General features: G+C 38.9%; 1 protein-coding gene across 1 annotated transcript in view; it reads left to right on the plus strand.

Annotated features, from left to right (window-relative positions):
- The first annotated feature begins 3237 nt into the window (after positions 1 to 3237).
- The window catches only part of LOC150085508 (uncharacterized), a 70430-nt gene continuing 49046 nt past the window's right edge, over positions 3238 to 24621 (plus strand). Inside the window, exon 1 of the mRNA XM_090374586.1 lies at positions 3238 to 3367. Within this exon, the coding sequence (XP_090230712.1) occupies positions 3238 to 3367 (130 nt within the window). The remainder of the gene's footprint in view (positions 3368 to 24621) is intronic.

Raw genomic sequence — 24621 nt, forward strand, 5'->3', positions numbered from 1 at the left:
TTCCACAGTGACCTGTACTTGTTAAGCAATTCGTTTAGCAATATATTTGGATTTCAGGAAAGCTTTTGACACTGTTGCGCATGGAAGACTATTGTACAAATTGGAGCAGAATGGTATTAAGGGTAAGTTGCTATAATGGATAAAAGGTCTTCTCCACTTAAAAAAATTAAGTGGGAGAAGACAGAGGGTGGTAGTCAATGGGTGCTGTTCTTCTTGGACTAATTTTATTAGTGGAGTCCCACAGGGTTCGGTGTTGGGTCCACTGTTGTTTTGTATATTTATCAATGATATTGATGAAGGTATATCAGGCTTAGTGTCGAAGTTTGCAGATGATACAAAGGTTGGCAGGGTTGTTAATGACAGTAATGTGCTACTGCAACAGGATCTAGATAATTTGGGCAGATGGGCTAAGAAGTGGCAACTGAAGTTTAACCTTGACAAATGCAAAGTACTGCATATGGGTAGAAGTAACCCCAGAGAAACGTACGAACTGTGTGGTACTACACTTAAGGTGGTAGAAAATGAAAAAGACCTGGGAGTAATTGTGCAGGCAGATATGAAGTTTTCTGAGCAATGCAGACAGGCTGCCAGGGCAGGTCATGGGGTTTTGTCAATGATATATAGGAATTTTGCTAGCAGGGAAAAGAAGGTGATTATCCCTCTGTATAAGGCAATGGTCAGGCCACGCCTTGAGTACTGCGTACAGGGTCTGGAGGCCTCATTTTAGGAAGAATGTAGATTTACTTGAGCGTGTACAGAGAAGGGCAACAAGATTGGTGAGGGGAATGAAGGGATCCTCTTATCAAGAGAGGCTTAAGTTCTGCAAATTGCAGTGGCTGGAGACTAGGCTCCTGCGCGGTGATCTGATTGAGGTGTATAAAGCCTTGAATGGGTTCAGCACGCTGAATTCTGATGGGATCCTTCCACTTGTTCAGATTACGAACCTAAGGGGGCATAAATTCAAATTAAGAAAGGACAGATGTAGAATAGATGTGCGGAAATCTGCCTTTAGCCAGTGGGTGGTTAATTGCTGGAACAAACTTCCATCTGTCGTTGTGGAAGTTGATAGGTTGAATAAATTTAAGGAGGAAGTGGACAGGCATTTGGAGGGAATGGTGTGATTTTTTTTTTTTTTTTTTTTGGCTAATGCTGCATAAGCTCATACATTTGCTTTCTTGCATCACATCCACCACTACTACTACTACTATTTACAAAGTATTTATTCTGATTTGTCAAACTTTGACAAATCAGACAAAATTCATTGACAAAATGTGGTTCTTCTTACTATAAAATATATATGCCCACAACGTTGCAAGTCACATGACACAGTTCGGATTTAAGTGCAGCAGAACAACCTTTCTAGTATCAGTTATGCGTAGAAACCGTAACAAGAATAGGGAAAAGGAGTGATCTAACGGACTTCGAACGTGGCATGGTAGTAGGTGCAAAACGTGCTGGACAAAGTATCTCTGAAACGGCAGTTCTCCTGAACTTTTCACGCATCACAGTTTTAAGGGTGTATCGAGAATGGTGCAACGAACCGTAAACATCCTCTCAACGGCACTTCTGTGGAAGAAAATCGCTTGTTGATGAGAGAGGTCAGACGAGGATGGCTAGAATTATGCAAGCAAACAGACGGGCCACAATGTCGCACATCACGTCAGAATACAACCTTGGTGAACCTAACAAAATATCGCAACGGAGCACTTGTCGCACTTTGTCGCGAATGGGCTAGAATAGCCGAAGGCCACATTGCGTACCTTTGTTATCAATGAAGAACAAAAGAGCACGCCTCCTGTGGGCACAGCACCGCCAGCACTAGACTATCGAGGATTGGAAAACAGTTGCTTGGTCTGATGAGTCGAAGTTTCTGGTGCATCATGTTGATGGAAGGCTCAGAATTTGGCGAAAACAACACGAATCCATGGACACACGAATCCACACGCTGGTTCCACTGATACCCATAGATTCACGTCTGAATGCCACATCGTTGCTGGCCAAGTGCATCCGTTCATGTCGACAGTTTATCCTCAGTCAGGTGGTTACTTCCAGTAGGATAATCTGCCGGTGCACAAAGCCCGAATCACTATCGAATGGTTCCAGGAACATGACCTGACTTTTCTTTGCTGCAGTGGTCCACTCAGTCTCCGGATCTCAATCCTATTGAACATCTTTGGGATGAGCTGGAAAGGGCTGTTCGCTGCAGGCCTACACCTCCGTCGAATCTGAAGGAACTGCGTGACACATTCAAGTCTGCATGGTACTCCATTCCTGCACAACGTTTTCAGCCTCTTGTTCAATCCATGCCTAGACGAATTCAGGCTGTTTTGAAAGGAGGCTCAACACGCTACTAGGGAGGTGTACCTAATAAAGTGGCAACACTGTGTATGTCTACATGTCTTATAACCAAGGGAATTTCCTGTAGCTTTAAGAAGCAGCATCCCCGTTCATTAGAGTCACGAGCAGTCACTGTCTAAATGCATCAACGAACATTCTCAACATCTACTCTGGCCGTATAATTCTCCAGTTCTGAATCTAATTGAGAATGTGTATGAACACAGGAGCTGACAAATATTCTGATGAAAGCATGTTCAAATCTGAATTCTAATAGGTTGCCCTATTAGCTATTGAATGAAAGTTTCTAATTTTTTGGCCAGTGTGTGAAGTGGCTTTAACTTAGATGTGGTAAATTGTTCATCATTCAACGTAGACATCTAAGCTCTGTAATATAAGAAAGTATATGGTTTCTCTACGAAGGCATATCCATGCATTTTAACTCCCATGTTGGTATTCTTCTTTGCTTTCAACTCACTTATAATCGTTGCCATACCGGGCGCGCGTAGCTTTCCCTCCCGGTAGCACAATGGTTATAATCACTGTCCTCTCGCGTCTGGTGGAAAAGGTCCACGGTGGAATCCCGTTAATGACGGGAGGAATTTTTTTCACAACTTTGTGCGTTAGACCGTCTCATGCTATTTGGGCATGGTTTGACACCCCGAAACTCGGGTGGTTTGTTCAGCAAATTGCAATCGACCAAAGAGTAGATGCGATTACATTGACAAAATATATGTTGATAGCTATAATTTCTTTGGCGCATAACACACTCATGTAAGCAAGAGAGGGGTTATCTTCACCGATTCTATTCTTTCTCCTTGGTTGGTATCGAGAAAATGCGCTACCTTTAAAAAAAACAAAAAGTATAAAACGTTTCTGATGCGAGGGCGTTGCTATGCCATTATGGCTTCCCTTATCAGAAGCGAACTTGGTTATACACGTGCAGTTTGTAAAATACTATTTAAGAATCACTTATGTAAATCGTTTGTTAGGTACGAAGTGACAAGTAATAATGAAGATAGTACTGATCGCAGTAAGTTATTAATGAAATATCATTTTTATACTTGTAGCTCAAGAATGCTATTTTATCTTTTGAGCTTATACCTGTTTGTTAGCGAGTAGTATCACGTAACTGATGTTGCCGTGTTTGTAATACTATTGCATTGTGGCGATTCCATGACTTTCCCGTTGCCTTTTCCAGAAATTTTATTAAACGAATGCCATGTTTGTCGTTTATCATTGCCCATAGCATTACCGACTCACCGTCGCGGAGATGGGGTAAACCCCTGGTACCATTTGACACTATACACACTCTACCGACACCCAATAGTTCAATAAATATCAAACTACTGGGTACCTGGTCTGCCTCCACTGAGCTAAGTGCAGGCACAGTTGGGCCTCATCAGGGGTCCAGCGGCTAAATGACCGGAACAACAACAACGATACATAACACTACACTTACAAAATCCATACACTTTTAAATCTCTGGCTTCCCAGCGAACTGGTACACCTACAACACAAACTGTTACACCCTTGGTACCGTTTAACACAAAATACACTTTACACCGACTTACCAAGCCAGGCTGGGTAAGTGAGTAATGGTAAGGCGACGTTGGGTAACGTAGATGTGTCATTTTTTGATTTTTTAACGACGTTTTAAGAATTAATAAATGTGAACACGCTAGTGGTTTCAGATAGTCTCTGTAATGGAAACTATGAAGAATGGGCATTTCCATTCGGCAAATGGATGTGATTCATATGACTATCATTTGTATTTTGCTACTTATAAGAAATGATTGAAGCGGTTGTTTACAAATAAGTCTCGAATTTCAATGGGGAAGGGGGGACCGTGATTCGTAATATTTGTCACAAATTAAATTTTGCTGCAAATTAATTTTTTTTGTTTCTGGAGGAAGGGGAGATTGGAGTATAGCAGGCCCTCGTTATAATGTGGTTCACTCTACGCTGATTCGCTATAACACTGTTCTTATATTATAATCCATATCTCACTAGTGCTGTCACAACTTGCTATAACGCTCTTTTACCAGCGTACAGATTAAATTTTTGTCATGTTTAATAAAACTTTTCATCTGATGTAGTCGATAGCTTGAAAACGAATAGCAAAACAGCATTAAAACATTTTCCACGCTCAGTGAAATTTTCTTCCACGCTAATTTAATTGCAGTATGGTGGCTTGTTATGTAGTTTCAACATTTTAAAAAATGATCAAGTATGTTGCTTGTAATATTTGCATTATATGCATTTATCTGAAGTCCAGTCATCACTCAGTCAGTGTTAGGTAACGGACAGTTTACTCGTACATTGTATAATAATTAATGCAACGCAGTTACATTTTCGAAGATGAATAATGGTGGATAAGAATTAAAAAGCAACAATCTGGACACGGTACGAAGCCTACTAAGGTAAGAAAAAGACTGAATTTGAAAATTAAATTATACGTTTTGAAGCGAATCGATTCAGTTCAACAAGTGGATGTGTGCAATCATTTAGGGCTGGCAGATTTAACTGTAAGAACAATTATAAAAATTAAAGAACTAATTTTAGCAACGGGAAAGACAGCTGTTCCACTGCAAGCAACTAAATTGGTTATGGCTTGGTCGACTATTATAATTGAAATGGAGAGACTTCTAAATAATTTTATTGAAGATAATATCCAACACACAATTCCATTAAGTTAAATATTAAATAAAAAAGCGATTAGCCTATATGATGATCTGAAGAAAGCTCACCTTAAAAAAAAAAAAGTGGAACCATTTAAAACTAGTAAGGGCTGGTTCGATAAATTTAAAATTCAGGGAGAAGATTAACCTTGTGGAGAAGATTAACCTTGTTAATCTTCTCAAGAAGAAGCCAAAACATTCAAAAAAGAACTTCTTAAAATTATTGGAGAGGTGTTAGGACTGGCAGATTTAACTGTAAGAACAATTATAAAAAATAAAAAAGTATAACAATTATAAAATGTTATACTTCTCAACAAGTTTTTAACAGATAAAACAGGACTTTTTTGGAAATGAATACCTAAAAGAAGTTTCATATCAAAAGAAGAAAAAACATGCCAGGCTTGAAAGTGGCAAAGGATCGGTTGACTTTATTGTTGAGTGGTAATGCTGTGGGGGATCTTAAAGTAAACCCCTTTACTAGGATGAGGACCAAAGTACAACCCAAAATCGACCAAAGATATGAAAACTTGACAGCCCGGTGCTATTGGATTAATAGATTCATGATTTTAATTGGCATTTTAAGTTTAATTTTGATACGTAATGTAGTTACTTACCACAATTACACACGTATGTAACGGAGAATATTTTATATGTACAGATTTTTAATATTAAATGTTTTGACCGACATTTTGCATCTTTTCACTACCGTTTATTATTTGTGAGTCTATACCACTACGACTCACAAAAACATATGTTATATTATGGGAATATGGTGCTTGCTTAGCGCTCTGTTTTTCTGGAACGAATTATCAGCATTAAGTGAGAGTCACCTGTATTGTGTTCTTGGGTTAGTGGTTGCTTGGGGAGGAGTTCTTGGGTTAGTGGTTGCTGGGGTTCTTGGTTTAGTGGTTGTTGGTGCCTATATGCATAGGCACCAACTTTGGTTTTCTTGGGGGAAGAGTGGATGCAAGTTGAAAAAAAATTGGAACCAGTGTGAAGCAGAGAAACAGTACCTTTTTTGGTTAATCTTACAAGCGGGTATCCCTTCTGTGGATCTTTGTGGCAAGCAATGATAGACAAGTGTAGCTACTCCCAATTATTGCTCTGGCAGACTGCTAATTGCTGGTGGGTTGCGTTAGAGTTAATGCTGTCTTGCCGACCGGGCTAGACGGGTGGGTAAAGTGCCTGTCTGGCAACCCAAAGGTCGCGGGTGCGAATCCCGCCTCGGGCTTGGATCAGAGTACTGCAAAAAAAACCTTGGGAGGTGCATTATGGCCACAGAAGCCGATGCGCCAACAACTACCAGACAAAAAAATAATAATAATAAAAAAATAATGCTGTCTTTCCACAAACTAAAGCATTAACATTAGTAGAGACATATGATGCAAGAAAGCAAGCTTATACAGCATAAAAAAAATCTTCCCATTTCACCCATCCATTCACTCCAAAAGTTTGTCCAGTTCTTCCTTGAATGTATTTAAGTTATCAACTTCCACAAAAACAGATGGAAGTTAGTTCAAGCAATCAACTATTCAATGGTTCTAAAGGGAAATCTCCACACATTTATTACTACAACTGACTTTCCTCAGTTTGAGTTTATGCCCCCTCAGGTTAGTAATTTGAGCTAGAGGAAGAATCCCATCAGAACTGAGCCTGCTCAAACCATTCAATGCATTATACACCTCAATCAGATCACCTTGCAGGTGCCTAGTCTCTAGACACTGCAATTTGCAGAACTTAAGCCTTTCTTGGTAAGAGCAACCCTTTGTTCCCCCTCACTGATCTCATTGCTCTATTCTGTACTCATTCAAGCAGCTTTGCATCCTTCCTGAAGTGAGGCCTCCAGACCTGTATGCAGTACTCAAGGTGTGACTTGACCATTGCGTTGTACAAAGGGATAATCACCTCCTTATCCCTGCTAGAAAAATTTCTATATATCATTGACAAGACCCCATGAGCTGCTCTGGCAGCCTGTCTGCACTGCACAGAAAACTTCATATCTGACTGTTTCAGGACTTTTTCATTCTCCAACTACCCTTAGTGTATTACTGCACAGTTGGTACGTTATTTTGGGGTTACTGTTACCCATATGAAGTACTTTGCATTTGTGAATGTTAAACTTCAGTTTTTCTAGATCCCGTTGCGGTAGCATGTTGCCAGTACTGTCATTAACAACCTTACCAACCTTTGTATCATGTGCAAACTTGGACATTAAGCCTGATATACCATCATCAATATCATTGATAAATAGAAAAAACAACAATGGGCCCTACACGAACTTTGGGGAACTCCACTAATAACATTAGTCCACAAAGAGCAGTGTCCATTAATTACCACTCTCTGTCTTCTCCCACTCAACCATCCCTTTATCCATAGCAGCAACCTACCCTTAATGTCATACTGCTCCAATTTGTACAGTAGTCTTCCATGTGCAACAGTATCAAAAGCTTTCCTGAAATCCAAGTTTATGATATCAAAATTATTTTCTGCATCCAGCTCCTTTGTGAAGACAAGACTTCCCATTAAAAAACTCACGCTGTGTCTGAACTATAACTGTAGTCTTGTCTAGATGATCTTGTGAAGCTTCTTTAATTAGTGACTCCATTTTTTCCCCCAGAACAAAAGGTAAACTAACAGGTCTGTAATTACTCGTGCCACCCTTTGATCTGTCCTTGTGAATTGGGGATAAATTTGCACATTCCCAGTCTGTGAAGACCTCCACTGAATCCAAGGATGCTCTCATAATTATGGCTAAGGGTTTGCTAACTTCCTTTGCTGCCTACTTTAATATAACTGTATAGATCCCATCCACCCTAAATGCATTTTCTTATGTTTAACTTCAATTTCTCATCCACTTTTCTCTCGGTTATTACAAAATCACTTAGCTCGCTGTTAGTTTGATAAACTTCTAGCCTCCTGTGCTCTCCACAATTTTACATGTGTGAATGTAGATGAAAAATATTTATTTAGTTTGTCAGGTACCTAAGCAGGATCATCAACAATTGAACTGTCAATATGAAGTGGACCAATCTGATTAATTTCCTTCCTTCTGGAGTTTACATAAGTAAAGTCATTTTTGCTGTTTTTCTTTGCATTCTTTGCCAAAGATTTTTTGTAATCTGCCTTCTCTTCCCTAACTTCCTTTGTGACTTGATTACAGTCTAGCTTATATCTACCATAAGTTTCTGTGTCACTTGATAATTTATATGCATCCATGCATTTTTCTTCTATCTGCGAGTCTCAGTTCATCTGACATAAAAAAAAAAAAAATCTGACATCAATTTAGGCTTAAACCTTGAACATTATTTCTTAGTTGGTATGAAAAGCCTAGTAGCTTCCAAGATTAAGTCCTTTAATGCTTCCCATTTAGCATTTGCTGTTGGTAATGTGATCAGCTGGTCCCACTGTATAGAATTTAAAAACTGTCTGAAACCACTGTAGTCACCTTTACGAAAGCCAAAACCTTTCCCTTTACCCCTGATGGTAGTTACATCTCTAAGTAAATCTCACATCAATACACCGTGATCACTGCCACCTTGGTTCCTTTATCTGCGGATTCTTAAATCTGTTCTTTTTTTGATCATTTACTTCTACCAAAAATGTGATCCTTCTTGAATAATTTGATGTATTGGTATATGCACATATGATAATAATATATTTTGCCATTTCTTTCTTATATTAAAATAGGATACTTTTAAAATGAGAAGTCATAAAATGCCATCCTCCCTTCTGAGCTTTGCTCTCCTTTAATCCTGGCAGCATTTTCTAACAAATGCTTCTCTGAGATTATTATTGTTTATTTTACAGCAGTTTAACTCTTAACATTCCCCAGAGATTAAAGCTTGCTTTCAGCTGTGAGTACCTATACCGAAGAACGAAAGTAGCCTGTGCGGACGTAGATTTTTGCCGCTCCTGGAACAGAGAAGTTTTTTCTGATTTATTTTCTGTTTTATTAGCTTAAATTGCATATTAACTTATTTTCTAGAGTAGCTTTATATTCCTACTTACGATACTTAGTTTAAAGTAACTTAGATAGAGATTTTGTAGGTATTACTTAGTGTATCGGAAAGGGTATCAAATCCATGTGTTTACCGTTCGTAAAGTGCCGCCATTGTTATGCAACACAAAATATCTCGAACTAGATGATATAAGCTTAATATAGTATAGTATAGTACATAATATTGTCAATTAATCAGATAATTAATCTTGTTGAACTTCATTGTCAATTAAATTGTACTTTTAACTATATATATAACGACTTAGGTTACGTAACATAAATAATTAGTAAAAAATAAATAATTAATACTTAACTTGATACAGAAGTTATATAAAGGGATTTCGTAGATAACACTCGATATTGAAACATAAATATAGCGTTATAACTGTGTTGGGATACAAGTTTAGGGTTTTAATTTTGTACTGAAATTGAAATTTTATTGAAATTAAATCAAAATCATGACTCAGATCAGAGCAACAAAGCAAAAGGCTCAAGCTAATGGGAGTGCTGTGGCTCAGGGGAGAACTGAGGGGGGGCAGTTGCCTTCTGAATCACAGCCTATTAAAATGCACTACTTGCTTGATGTTTGTGGAGCAGACGGGTACGGGACATGATACTGCCATGGGGGATGTCTTTGTGTGTGTGTGCACGCGCGATGCAAGGAGTGTAAGGAAATCAGGCGACAACTCAGCGTTGTTATGGGCCTATATGAGAGCTTGAAGGACAGGGTGGATACCCTCGAAGGATTAAAAGTGAGGGGCCCATCGAGCTCTCAGCTGCCCACACCAATGCCAGAGCTTGCACTTGGTCATCGCGCAACACAGCGGCAGCCCCCAAGGCAGAATGCGCTGGTCCCAAAGGAACTAGTAGTTGTTGGTGACTCTATTGTCAGGGAAACGGGAAACATGCTTTGTAAAAAGGATAGGTGGAACAGGACCAGGGTATGTCTGCCAGGGGCAAAGGTTGATGATGTTGTAGAGCGAATATCATCTTTTAAGGGCACAAAAGGTGATATAGTTGTACACGTTGGCACTAATGATATTAAGAGTAGGAGACCGGCGGAATTACTTAACAAGTACAGGTCACTGTTGAAAAAAAAGCCGTGAATTAGGGTTGAATTTGAAAGTGTCTGCAATTCTGCCCAGACACGATAGGAGGGAGTGTATGATGAGAGCCCTGTCGATCAATTCGGCCCTGAAAAGATTGTGCAAGGCTCAAGAGGTAGAATTTTTTTCAGCCTGCTCTGTACTTGTTAACAGGAGAGACTGTTTCTACAGGGATGGGATACACTTAAATAGAAAGGGTGCAAGAATGTTTGCTGATGCTATCGAGGCAGTGTTAGGTAGGTCGGAAAACTGTTAGATTGGGAGGATATAAGGACTAAAAGATTAACAGTAGCCACTGGCAGAGGTGAAAGTGATTCTTGCACCTTCTATTGGAATGAGCTGCAGCCTGGAAAATAAGATGCAGGATATTTCAGAGACTGCTGGGAATCATTGGGGTACAAGTAAACACATGGGTTGTGTTAGGGTAGCTAAGAAAAAGAACAGGTGCATGTATACTTGCGTGTACATCAATGCTAGGAGTTTAGTAAATAAATTTCATGAATTTGAGGTATTGCTCAAAACATCAAAGGCAGATATTGTGGGGATTTCAGAGACGTGGTGTCACACAGATATAAGGAATGCAGAACTGGAATTTGGGGAGTACAATGTATACAGAAAGGATAGACAGGATAGGAAGGGAGGAGGGGTTATGCTATTAGTTAAGAAATACATAAAATCCAAGGAAGTGAAGCCAGTCGACATCGCTGGACAGTGCAGTGTCGAGTCAGTTTGGTGTGACATAAGCATTGGGAGATCAAAATTGAGAGTAGGAGTGTGCTATAAGCCTAATGACTCTGATGAGTATAATAAGGAACTGTACAGGGAAATAGAGTGGGCCAGTAAATCAGAGAGTCTTATAATGGGGGATTTTAATTTCCCAGATATTGACTGGAATTTGGGGGCTGGTCACTCACACACTAGCAAGTCTTTTGTGGATTTATTGGATGATTGTTTTCGACATCAGCATGTTTGGGAGGCAACTAGAGGGAGTAATACTCTTGATTTGATTATCAGTAGTGATTCTTCATGCATTAAAAATCTGCAGGGAAATGAACCACTAGGTGGCAGTGATCACAGTGTTCTGAAGTGGGATTTACTCAAAGAGGTAACTACCATTAGGGGTAAAGGGAAGGGGTATTGCTTTCGTAAAGGCGACTACGATGGACTGAGACAGTATTTAAATTCTATACAGTGGGACCAACTGATGATGTTACCAACAGCAAATTCCAAATGGGAAGCATATAAAGAACTTATCTTGGAAGCTGCTAGGCTTTACATACCAACTAAGAAATATTGTTCAAGGTTTAGGCCTAAGTGGATGTCAGATGAACTACTGAGCCTTATGGCAGAGAAGAAAAATGCATGGGATACATACAAATTAACACGTGACACAGAAGCTTATGATAGATACAAGTTGATTTGTAACCAAGTTTCAAAGGAGGTTAGGCAGGCAAAGGCAGATTACGAGAAATCTTTGGCAAGGGATGCAAAGAAAAACAGCAAAGAGTTCTTTACTTATGTAAACTCTAGAAGGAAGGGGATGAATCAGATTGGTCCACTTGATATCGATGGGTCAACTGTTGATGATCCTGCTCAGGTAGCTAACAAACTAAATGAATAATTTGCATCGACATTCACACATGAGGAGTTAATCAGCAAGGGGAATGCCAGAGATGTATTCAACTCTGGCAGTAAGCTAGAGAATCTTATAATAACTGAGAGTAAAGTGGAGGAGAGATTGTTGAAGATAAACACAAGAAAGGCACCTGGGGTGGATGGGATCTATCCAGTTATATTAAAGGAGGCAGCAAAGGAAGTAAGCAAACCCTTAGCCATAATTATGAGAGCTTCCTTGGACTCAGGGGAAGTACCCATTGACTGGAAATGTGCAAATGTGACCCCAATTCACAAAGGAGGATCAAAGGGCAACACAAGTAATTATAGACCTGTTAGTTTAACTTCTGTTCCTGGAAAATTAATGGAGGCACTGGTTAAAGAAGCACTGCAGGATCATCTAGACAAGACTTCAGTTATAGCTCGGACACAGCATGGTTTTGTTAAGGGGAAGTCTTGCCTGACCAATTTGATTGGATACTATGATGCAGTCACAAAAGAACTGAATGCAGGGAATAACTTTGATATTATATACTTGGATCTTAGAAAGGCTTTTGATACTGTTGCACATGGAAGACTGCTGCACAAATTAAAACAGTGTGGCATTGGAGACAAATTGCTGCTATGGATAAAGGGATGGTTGAGGAGTAGAAGACAGAGTGGTAATCAATGGACACTGCTCATTGTGGACTAATGTTATTAGTGGAGTCCCTCAGGGTTCAGTATTGGGTCCATTATTGTTTTCTGTATTTATAAATGATATTGACGATGGTATATCAAGCTTAATGTCCAAGTTTACAGACGATATGAAGGTTGTCAGGGTTGTCAAGGACACTACTGACACTATGCTACTGCAACAGGATCTGGAAAGGTTGAGCAGATGGGCTGAGAGGTGGCAAATGAAGTTTAACATTGACAAATGTAAAGTACTACATATGGGAAACAGCAACCCCAAAGCAACGTATCAACTCTGTGGTACTACACTGACAGTGGTAGAGAATGAAAGGGACTTGGGGGTGGTTGTGCAGGCAGATATGAAGTTCTCTGAGCAGTGCAGATGGGCTGCAAGAGTAGCTCATGGTGTATTGTCAATGATATATAGGAATTTTTCTAGCAGGGATAAGGAGGTGATTATTCCCTTGTATAAGGCAATGGTCAGGCCACACCTAGAGTACTGTATACAGGTCTGGAGGCCTCATTTCAAGAAGGATGTAGAGATGCTGGAACGAGTACAGAGAAGGGCAACAAGATTAGTGAATGGAACAAAGGGGTGCTGTTACGAAGAAAGGCTTAAGTTTTGCAAATTACAGTGTCTGGAGACTAGGCACCAGCGAGGTGATCTGATAGAGGTGTATAAAGCCTTGAATGGTTTGAGCATGCTCAATGCTGATGGGATTCTTCCTCTTGCTCAGAATAATCACCTGAGAGGGCATAAATTCAAATTGAGGAAAGACAGATGTAGGATAGATGTGAGGAAATTTGCCTTTAGCCAGCGGGTGGTTGGTTGGTGGAACACACTTCCATCCCTTGTTGTGGAAGTTGATAGCCTAAATAAATTTAAGGCTCAGCTGGACAGGTATTTCGAACGAACAGAGGGGTGAAGTGGAAGTGGTTATTTTTTATTTATTTATTTGTTTATTTTTTATTTTTTTTGGCTGAGGCTGCATAAGCTTGCTTTCTTGCATCAAATACCTCTACTAATGCTAATACTCAACTGCCATTTATGCTGGGCTTTTTATGGACTACAACCAATTAAGGGACTTATTTGATATACTTCTTTGTAATGCATGTGAGAAGAACTTATCTCATTCTTGCTGTGCTTTCTCATGATCAGCTTTTCTTATTCCATTGGTGGTTTTGTTACATATTCTCATATAATGCTTGTACAAAGCTGAATTGCATCATCATCATCAGCCATCTTCAATCCACTGCAGGATGAAGGCCTCTCCAGCAACTTTCCAGTTCCTTCTGTTTTGAGCACTGGCCATCCATTTACTACCCACAAACTCATGAATTTCATCTCTCCATCTCCGCCTTTGTCTTCCAGGTTTTCTTCTAGCTCCTCTTGGATACCATTCTGTTATTTTCTTAGTCCATCTGTCATCATGTCTTTGAGCTATGTGTCCTGCCCAAGACCATTTTTTTAGTTCTTTAGTTTTGATAAGAATATCCTTTACTTGAGTTTGCTGCCTAATCCATGTGTTTCTCTTCTTCTCTAACAGTCTGATTCCCAATATAATTCCTTCCATTCTTCGCTGTTTAGTTCTCAGCTTCTTTTCCATTCTTTTGGTGAGTGCCAAAGTTTCACTTCCATAAGTCATGGTGGGGAGTATACATTGGTTCATTATTTTACGTTTCAGACAAACTGGGATATTGCTCTTCAGTATGTGACTATATTTCCTGAATGCTATGCATCCAAAATTTATTCTTCTCTTGACTTCCATCCATTTATCATTATTACAGCTAATAACTTGTCCCAGATAAGTATATGACTCCACCTTTTCAATTACTGCTCCTTCAATCATTATTTCCCTTTCGTTCATCATTACTTTTGTTTTAGTCATATTCATGTTTAGTCCAAAATCCTTACTAGCTGTGCATAACTGATTAAGATTTTCCTCTAATTCTTTGGGATCATGGCTTATGACCACCATGTTATCTGCAAATCGTAAATGGTTTAGGTACTCTCCATTCACATTGACTCCTTTCTGCGACCAGTCTAATCTTCTGAAAGCTTCAAGGGCAGCAGTAAACAGCTTCGGAGATATTGGGTCTCCCTGTCGAACTCCTATCTCAATTTTAAATTTCCTACTGTCTTTGTCTAGTCTAATAAAGGAAGTAGCACTCTCATATATTTTCTTCAAAATTATAATATATGGGGTATCAATGCCTTGTCTTTCCAGTGCCCGAAACATTGCCTTATGCTGTATGGAGTCAAATGCCTTTTCATAGTCCACAAATGCCAGGCATAATGGTGTTTTATATTCATTTGCTTTCTCCATTAGCTGTGATATTACGTGAAGGTGATCCATAGTTGAGAATCCTGTCCTAAAGCCAGCTTGCTCTTTCTGTTGATTCTCATCAAGTATTCTTTCTAATCTGTTAGTAGTGACCCTTGTGAACAACTTGTAGATGTGGGATAACAAGCTAATTGGTCTATAATTTCTTATTTTTGATTTATCTCCTTTCTTATGCAGCAAAACTATGATTGCATTATTCCACTGCACTTTGTGAAGAGCCTTGCCAGTTTTTGTGTTATGTCTCTTCCTCCCAATTTTAACAACTCTACAGTAACTTCATCTTCCCCCGGGGCTTTCTGATTATTCATTTTCTTCAATGCATGTTCTACCTCATCAGGAAGAATATTGGGTATGTCGTATGTGTTGCTACTTTGCAATCCATCTTTCCCGCTGCTGGCATCATTCCCCTGCTCCTTGTATAATTCTCTATAGTAGTCTTCTGCTGTTTATAAGTACACCATCGCTATTCTTCAGTTTCAGTATCATTTGTCTTTCTGTATTTACTGCTCATGGCTGCTTATTTAAATCCTTTGTTTTCCCTTAATTCTTGTTCTACTTTTCTTGTGTTAAATCTTCTTATGTCCCCTCTGAGTCTCTTTCTATTGGCTTTGCATAACTCAGTTTACTCAGTTTTCTCCCTGTCAGTGTTTTTCTTGCTTTTCATTTGTCGTCTTCGGTTCATCATGACAAGTGTTTCTTGACTAATTTTTTCTTCTTTGGATTTCTTTTTCCCTATAGGTTTCTTGGGCTTTATCACTTTCAAAATTGCATAGCATAATTATCTGTAATTGTTTAGTGTTTGTTTCTTTGTTCACTGGTACTAATGTTTGTGGCTTCGTGTATAAATTCCTTGAATAATTCCATTAGCATATTTGTATCCAACAATATACAGTAATCTCTCCAGTTAATTGAGCCCAAGAAACGTCTCATTCCATTATAGTCCACTCTCTTGAAATTGAGACACTCACCTTTACTTTAAATACATAGGTTCTTCTGATACAACCACATTTTATGGTACTGTGGTCATTGCCTATTATTAGCTCCCCATTGTCATGCTTTTGATACAGTTAGGCTCCTTAGTGAGAACCAGATCTAACATATTAGAGCCCCTTCTGCTCTTGGACATGCTTGAATAAGTGGCTATCGTCCCGTTTGTATATATAAAAAAAAATGTTATCATACAGTACATTTTCTGCCTGTGCCTTCTGTTTTATAGGAGGTAGGTTAAAGGTGCATGAGACAACTGTAATTACTAGCCCATTCAGTCTGTCTAATAAGCTTTGTCACACCCTTCAGAGTCACTTGACCTATAAAGTACACCCATTATCATCTCCCCTTCTCTTCTGTTCATTTCACATGATACTGATTCAACATCTGTGTTACCTTAATTTGACTCGGGGAACTTCAGAAGGTTAATTATGAGGGAATCACTGGGGTTGGGAGAGATTCCTTTGGATTGCAGAAGTGTTACTTTATCACCAGTATATAAAGGTTGTTTTAAGAGTGAATGAGTAACTATAGACTTGTCTGTCTCACTTCAGTGATGAAGAAAATTATGATTATTTGATAAAATTATGTAATTATGATAGAGTGCAATATGGGGTATCTAGATAGAAATGGAATCCTGAAGGGTTCTTAACACAACGTGGATTGTTTATGGGAAAATCATATTTAACTAACCTGGTTGAGTATTTTGACAGGTTACTCCTGAGCTGGATGAGGGAATTATTTTGAAATTGTTTATTTGTATTTTAGCAAAGTATTTGATTTGGTCCCACATGGGGAACTGGTATAAGTATTATTTTTAAGTTTTAAGGTGGATCACAGGGTAGCTAGAGAGTAGATGCAGGGGGTTGTGGTTAATGGGTTATTTTTCAGATTGGTGTAATGTTAGAAGTTGAACTCTTAGGATAAGTTGTGGGACTACTGTTGTTTTTGATTTTCAAATATGACACTGATGAAGGGATAGAGGGTGAAGAGTGAAGATTAGGAGAGTGATAAATGAAGCAGTTCTCTTTCAGGATGACTTAAATAGGTTCCAAGTATGGTCAGAAAAGCCACAGAATAGATGCACAGAAATTTGCTTTCACGTAGAGGGGTAGTTGATTGTCAGAACAAACTTCCACCTAGAGTTGTGGAAATGGGTAGTTTTTAATAAATTTAAGGAAGAATTAAATAGATTGTTATAGAGGATGAATGATGTGAGAATTTTTTTATTTTTTGAATAATGCTGTATAAGCTTACTTCCTTGCATCATTTACCAATTTGGAATAGCAATCCCAAATTAACTTACCCACTTGGTTGGGGTTGAATTAAAAACAGTAGAGGAAGAAAGGGATTTTGGAGTTATGATACAGTCAGACACTAAGTTCTCTGAGCAATATAGACAGGCAGCAAGGAAGGCATGTGGTGTGCTATTAATAATTTATCAAACATATGTTTATAGGAATAGGGAGTTCATGATCCCACTGTATAAGGCAATTGTAAGACTTCACTTTTAATACTGTCCATGTATGGAGATCTCGTCTAAAAAAAGACATTGATCTTCTTGGAAGAGATGGGAAGTCTACTTTGTGAGATTTGCAGAAGGACACTGGTATGAGGAAAGACTTTGAATATGTGGGCAACAGAGCTTGGCAGCCAGTCACCTTAGAGGGGGAACTGATTTTGGGATAGTATAATGAATAAAGGAGAAATTTTCATTGTCATAAATGTGTCCAGAACTAGGAGCTGTAAATTCAAATTATGAGAATGAGATCTAGACTGGAGTATAGGAAGTTTTCTGTTAGCTAATGGGTTGTTAATTGCTGGATTAAGTTATTTTTACAGATAGTTGAAGGCTTGGAGAAATTTAAAAATCAGTTGGATAGTTATCTGTCAGGAGGGAAATGTAGATCATTTATATTCTTTTTTATATTTCAATTTTACTTAGATATTTATTTTTTTTTGGCTAGTGCAGCAAATCTTGCACTATATGACTAATACTAACATTCTTATTACCTTTAGGCAATTTTTGACCATTATAAGCAGCACCAGTCCTGGGTGCCAAGCGATTGTGATCGAGCGTTTTCTCTGTGCTTAAAGTGTGATTATCTAAAAGCGATTTATAGTTTTTAAGTTCCTATCCTTAAGAAATTTATTTATTTTATAACAACTCCTGTTACAAAAGTTCTTGTACAGAGCAAGAAAGAAAAATAATCTTTCTTTATTTTTCTTACTTCTATTACTAACATTTGCTATTTTACGCTTGGTCACACCAGGCACTGCTCCTGCCTCCCCGTGGCGGGGCCGGAAACCTTGGCAGAAAAGCTAATCTGCCAAGGGCCAAAAGGAGCAAACATGGATCAAAATGTGTTTCTGCTTCTAGAGCTGACAAGCTCTCGGCCAGAGTTAGATATTGAACATGACACGTAACCCAAGAGGTTGAAAACCACTTCCTCAGTGACAGATTTTCCTGCATTTCTTATAATGCACTCTCTTCCAGATCAGCCTCTCAGTAAGCTCTCTCCGTTCCTTATCCAGAAACTCCTGGAAAGTCTGGCAGGATCTCTGAAGACAGTCAATAGACTGCAATCAGGGGACCTTCTAGTGGAAACAATGAACCGTAAACATTCAGGGAAACTGCTAAAACTTACAAACTTTGCTGGAATTCCAGTAAAGGTTTCTCCCCATGCAACCTTAAATACATCTAAGGTTGTTATATCCAGCTGGGATCTATTGAATAATGTCACGGAGGAGGAGATAACTCAAGAGCTTCAAGATTAAAATGTCATTGTTGTGAAAAGAATTATGGTTAAAAGAGAAAATACACTCACACCTACAAGAAATATTATTCTAACCTTTAACACGGCAAATCTACCATCATTGATAAAAGCAGGCTATCTACTTTGCCGCATTAGACCATACATTCCTAATCCATTGAGATGTTTTAAGTGCCAAAAGTATGGTCACTCTCAAACGGCATGCAGAGGAAACCAAGTTTGTCCTAATTGCAGGTCCTCTGACCACACCCAAAGTGACTGCTTGGCAAAAGAAATGACCTGCCCCCAACTGTAAAGGAAACCATCCTGCTTATTCAAGGACATGTGACAGATGGAAAACTGAAAAGAAAATTGTTCAATATAAGATCGAAAATAAAATAAGCTTTCAAGAAGCAAGGAAATTAATTGCTCCCAGTATGAATAAATGTACATATGCCAATATTGCGCAAAAATATCAATCAGTGGCCACCCAAACTAATGTTACAGTCCCTTCAAATGCCTCAATCTCTGACTGGGCTCGGACTATTCTCTCTCAGCAACAGTCCAGTATCCCGAAGCAGTTGAACCAGGCAAGTAATACTGCACTTACAGTGCCAGCTACAACTCCTTCTCCTCCCCCAGTGATTGCTTCTACATCGAATAATTGAAGGTCAAATTTAAAAAATAATATCCAAGAAACGTGTATGCATACAATTTACTCATCCAGACAAAAAGACCCAATCTTAGAATTATATGTGGAAGAAGATATGGACATGGTTGCGCATTCTTCTCAAAAAAAGACAAACCAATGCCCGAACGCCATAAGCCAGCCAATTAAAGAAACAGTCAGATACAGCTTCTTCTACTAAACACCAGTAATGCCTTACATTCTACAATGGAATTGTAGAGGATATCGTAGCAACCTTAATGATATTCAAGTCTTAATTAACCGCTACTCTCCAGTTGGTTTCTGGCTACAATAAACCTACCTATAATGTCTCAAATTTCTACCAACATAAAGAACTATTCTATCCATCGACAAGATCGTAATACTTCAAATGCGCCCTGTGAGGGCGTGGCCATTTTGGTCAGCACAAAGATCCCGACCAAACAAATTGTTTTGCAAACTGAAATTGAAGTTGTTGGCGTACGTTTGATAGCCCAGATTGTGTTAACACTAGTATCAATCTATCTCCCACCAAGTCATACCTTCTCTTACCAAGATCTTGAAAACCTTCTAATGCCCTGCTCCTTACACGAAGGTAACTTCCCCCTGTAAGGGGGAAATTACCTTCCCCTGTCTGTCTCTTGGGGGATTTCAATGGCCACCAACCCTTATGGGGATCGACTAAATTAGATAGACATGGCCAACTAATTGAAACCTTTCTGGATAAGCAAAACCTTACTGTTCTTAATATGGTGCACCCATTCACATACAATTACCAACTGGACAAACTTCTGCAATCGATCTAGCAGTATGCTCCCTGATTCTGTTTCTAATCGTGGAATGGTCCACTCTGGATGATCCCATGGGAAGTGACCATTTTCCAATCGTTTGTGAGCTGCTCACTACCCAACCACCATTATCACAACCCTGTAGGAAATGGAAATTCTCTCAAGCCAACTGGGTCAAATTTCAATCAGCTATCAATCTGCATGAGAAATTTATACAAATGCAGCCGATAGATGAAGCCACAGATTATATCACATCACACCTATTATCTGCAGCTAAATGTTCAATTCCATTGTCAATCGAATCCCCCTTCCTGACGGCACCGTAATTATTGGTAGAATTAAGAATGCACAAAAACAAAAGTTAAAAAATAAAGCGTGGAATTCTTTTCATAGATCTTCAACCACAGTTAATCTTCTTAACTATAAGAAGCTAAGGACAAAAGCATGTCTGACACAAAGACAAGCCAAAAAGAATTCCTGGATTTGATTCGCCTCTACTGTAAACAAAAACACTAATTCCAGGTTAATATGGAAGAAAATTAGGCAGATTTCTGGCAAATTTTCAATCACCCCTTCCCCAATACTTTCGTGGAATGGACAAGAGCTCTCTGCTCTTGAGGACATTGCAAATGCCTTGGGCACAACCTTTGCCCAAGTTTCAGCAGCATCAATTTACTCTCTGGATTTACAGAAAATTAAGACCATATTTGAACAGCGATCCATCAACTTTCGAACCTCTGTATTTCTTCCATATAATCAGCTACTTCAATATTCTGAACTTCTACATGCTCTTAAAAGCAATGCGCAATGGTGCCTCTGGGCCAGATGGAATATATTATATCATGTTACAACATCTTGAAGAAAAAAATTTAAAAATACTCCTGGTCTTCTATAACCGAATCTTCCTTGAAAACCTTTACCCTACCTCTTGGCACCATGCCACAGTTCTGGCCTTTTTGAAACCTGGAAAAGATTCTACCAGTCCGTACAGTTACAGACCAATTTCCTTCTCCAGTTGCCTCAGCAAGTTACTTGAAAAAATAATCCATAATCGACTTGTTTGGATCATAGAAACGCAACATCTTCTGAGTAATAATCAGCATGGCTTTCACCAGAACAGGTCCTCCTTAGATCTCATGATCAAAGCTGAGCTTGCAATTCGTAATGCCATCGTAAAAAATGAACATCTTGTTATGGTTTCCCTAGACATAGAGAAGGCATTTGACAATACCTGGCATCACGGCATTCTCATTGACCTCCATGCTCTTGGTCTACGAGGCAACCTGCCTATATTCATCAGGAACTTCCTCCAGAATCGTTTGTTCCAAGTTCGATACCACAACTTGCTTTCTATGACATTCTTACAGGAAGGAGCACCACAAGGGTCTGTACTGAGTGCAACCCTTTTTGCCCTTAGAATTGATTCCATCACAAAAGAACTTCCAAACACTCTTCAGACCTACCTTTACGGTGACAATCTCTATTTCTTGCCATTCTTAGAACATGAGATCCATTGAATGGCAATTGCAAATATCCCTGAATAAAGTGTAAAGGTGGGCAATGTGCAATGGCTATCATCTGTCACAGCAGAAAACTGTTGCAATTCACTTTTGCAATCAACATAAATTACATATAGATCCTGAACTTCAGATGTCAAATTCTACCGTTCCAGTAACCAACAACATCAGATTCTTGGGATTAATCCTTGGCAGGAAGTTAAATTTCTTTGAGCACATTAAATTTGTGTGTACTACCTACCTCAAAAAGCTGAACATACTAATAGCTTTATCTGCCCTGTCTTGGGGAGCAGACAGTACATCTTTGCTTCTCCTATATAGAGCATTGATCAGATCCTGTTTGGATTATGGTACTCCAATCTATGATTCTGCCTGAAAGAGTACACTACGTTGGCTGGAACCTATACAGCATAGTGCATTACGGATTGCCCTTGGTGCTTTATATATTGAAGCTCATGAGCCTCCTCTTTGCCTCCACAGGAAAACACTACTTCTTAAGTATGCAGCCCAAATACAAAGTTTCTGTCAGCATCCTATTGAGCACTATCTCTTTAATCCACCACTGCAAAACCTCTACAGAAATAAACTCAGTAAAATAAGACTGGTAGACTTACGCCTTATTGAATTAATGCAGAGTTGGAATGTTCCTATTTTCAACAGGCAACAATTAATGAATTACTCCCAACCGCCTTGGACTCCCCCTCCTCAGTTATCTTTCGATACTTATCTTCACAAGTGGGGAAAGAATCGTCTACCGACACTCAATGTGAAACAACTCCATGCAAGCCATATTCAGAAATACGCTGATTTTTTGCCAATATATACTGATGGCTCCAAATCACATTCAGTCATTGGAGCATTCCCTCTACTATCATTTCGGCTGCTCTTCCACCTGAGTATAGCAGCTTCTCTGCAGAAGTTCATGCAATAAAATTAGCTTTAGACAACTTGAATCTCTACCCATCTCTAAAATATGTAGTATACATGGACTCTCTCAGCTCAATTACAGCAATGCAAAACTCCTCTTACAAGGTTCACCCTGTATTAAATCAAATCAAATCAGAAGACTCCTATTACAAATTGAAGAATGTCATCAATCAGTGACCTTTGGCTGGATCCCAGCACATTCAGGGATAAAGGGGAACAAACTTGCTGATCAAACTGCTAAAAATCCAACTTTTGATTTAACCTCCATTCTGGTTCCAGCCTCTGACTACAGTCACACCATACAAAAAGCATGTCTCGCGCAGTGGAAAGAACTATGGCACACCCAAACCAATAATAAACTCTACCAGTTGAAACACGATCCAAAGCGTTGGCACTCTAGCACCAAAACAGTGCGAAGAGAAGTAGTAGTACTTGCATGGGCACGAATCGGACATACATACATACTTGACTCACCTTCATCTACTCAGAGCGAAGATCCTCCTCAGTGTCCATACTGTTCAGAAAATTTAACAGTCAAACATATTCTGATTGACTGCCCTCACTATCACCAGGACAGAACATGTCCTGTTTTTCCTGAGAAATCTACGAGAACCAATGACGTTACAACATATTATTGGAGATGATGCAAACATTGAGTTTTTCTCTTATCTGAAAATAACTGAATTATATGATAAATTCTAAAATATTTCTGTAAACAAAACCAAGTGGTTATTCCTAAATTTTGTTTTTAGCATTTTCCTGTGAATAGGCGCATTATAGCCGCAGCACCAATTTAGAACTCAATATATATGTGTTGACACAAATGAAATTGCATGTGTTAGTGGGAATCCCAATATCTCCTGATATATGTATATTTATTTTAATCTGCCACCTTGAAGAAAGTTACTTTATCCCTACAGTGGTGGCCCCCAGGTGTAACAATGCTGGTAGCTCATATCATGTCAGGTGGCTCATATCATCAATTTTGCTGCTGAGCTCATTTTCAATGAAGTCAAAGCTGACATACCCAATAACTTACACATTTTAAAATCATGTCTCCAGCATTTGAGAGCACATGCCTTAAAGTCTTTTAGCTTGCTTCCATTTATGGAAAGGAAGCATGGGGGGAAGGCACTGTGGCATAGTACCTCATCCCCTCCCATGACACGTGGATGTAGTCTAGTCCAAATCAACGCAGGAGAAGTACCTTCCCACACCAGTGATTCTTCCATAGCATTATCTCTGGCCAGCATTTTGAGAAGAGTACGTTCTCAGTCATAATTCATGTTGTCTAGCAATCCAGATGTCTCCTAATGATTTCTGACTTGTGTGGAGTAATTAACATCAGAAATTTATGGGTATTGTTTTGATGTTACATTATTCCTTTGTGATATTTGTTGCTAGCTAATTATGGTTGATTGTCGATTCTATGATGCTTTGTGTCATTAATTTTATTTTGGAAACCTTTTTCTTAACATTGATAAGTTTTGCAGTATCGTCTGGTGGCAATTAGAGCTATTGCAACGAGTACATAGAAGGGCAACAAGATTAGTGAATGGAACAAAGGGTTGCTCGTACAAATAAAGACTTAAGTTTTGCAAATTACAGTGTATGGAGACTAGGCACCTGCGAGGTGACCTGATTGAGGTTTATAAAGCTTTGAATGGTTTGAGCATGCTCAGTGCAGATGGGATTCTTCCTCTTGCTCAGAATAATCACTTGAGAGGGCATAAATTCAAATTGAGGAAAGACAGTTGTAGGATAGATGTGCGGAAGTTTGCCTTTAGCCAGCGGGTGGTTGATTGGTGGAACAAACTTCCATCTGTCATTGTAGAAGTTGATAGCTTAAATGGATTCAAGGCAGAACTTGACAAACATTTGGAGCGAGTGGATGGGTGAAATGTTTTTTTTTTTTTTTTTTTTTTTTTTAGCTGATGCTATATAAGCTTGCTTTCTTGCATCATGTGCCTTTGCTAATGCTAATATTTACAAGCAAAACTCATTCTCAAAATCTATGTGGTGAGCTGATCGATAGGTTTGCATTTTCTGAAAGATTAAATAATATTGCAGAACTTTTTAACTATGTGTATGATACATTATTTTTTTTAATAAAGAATTCCTGTTAACAAAAAAAAAAAAAAAAAAAAAGTGCCTGTTCCAGATGAGTGGCTACTAGTAATTTGGTCAATGGCAATCATACCTCATGTTGTTTCATTTGCTCTATATGTAA

This window comes from Mastigoproctus giganteus, chromosome 5, assembly GCF_048544385.1.
Source record: "Mastigoproctus giganteus isolate SK-2022 chromosome 5, ASM4854438v1, whole genome shotgun sequence".
Lineage (NCBI taxonomy): Eukaryota > Metazoa > Arthropoda > Arachnida > Uropygi > Thelyphonidae > Mastigoproctus > Mastigoproctus giganteus.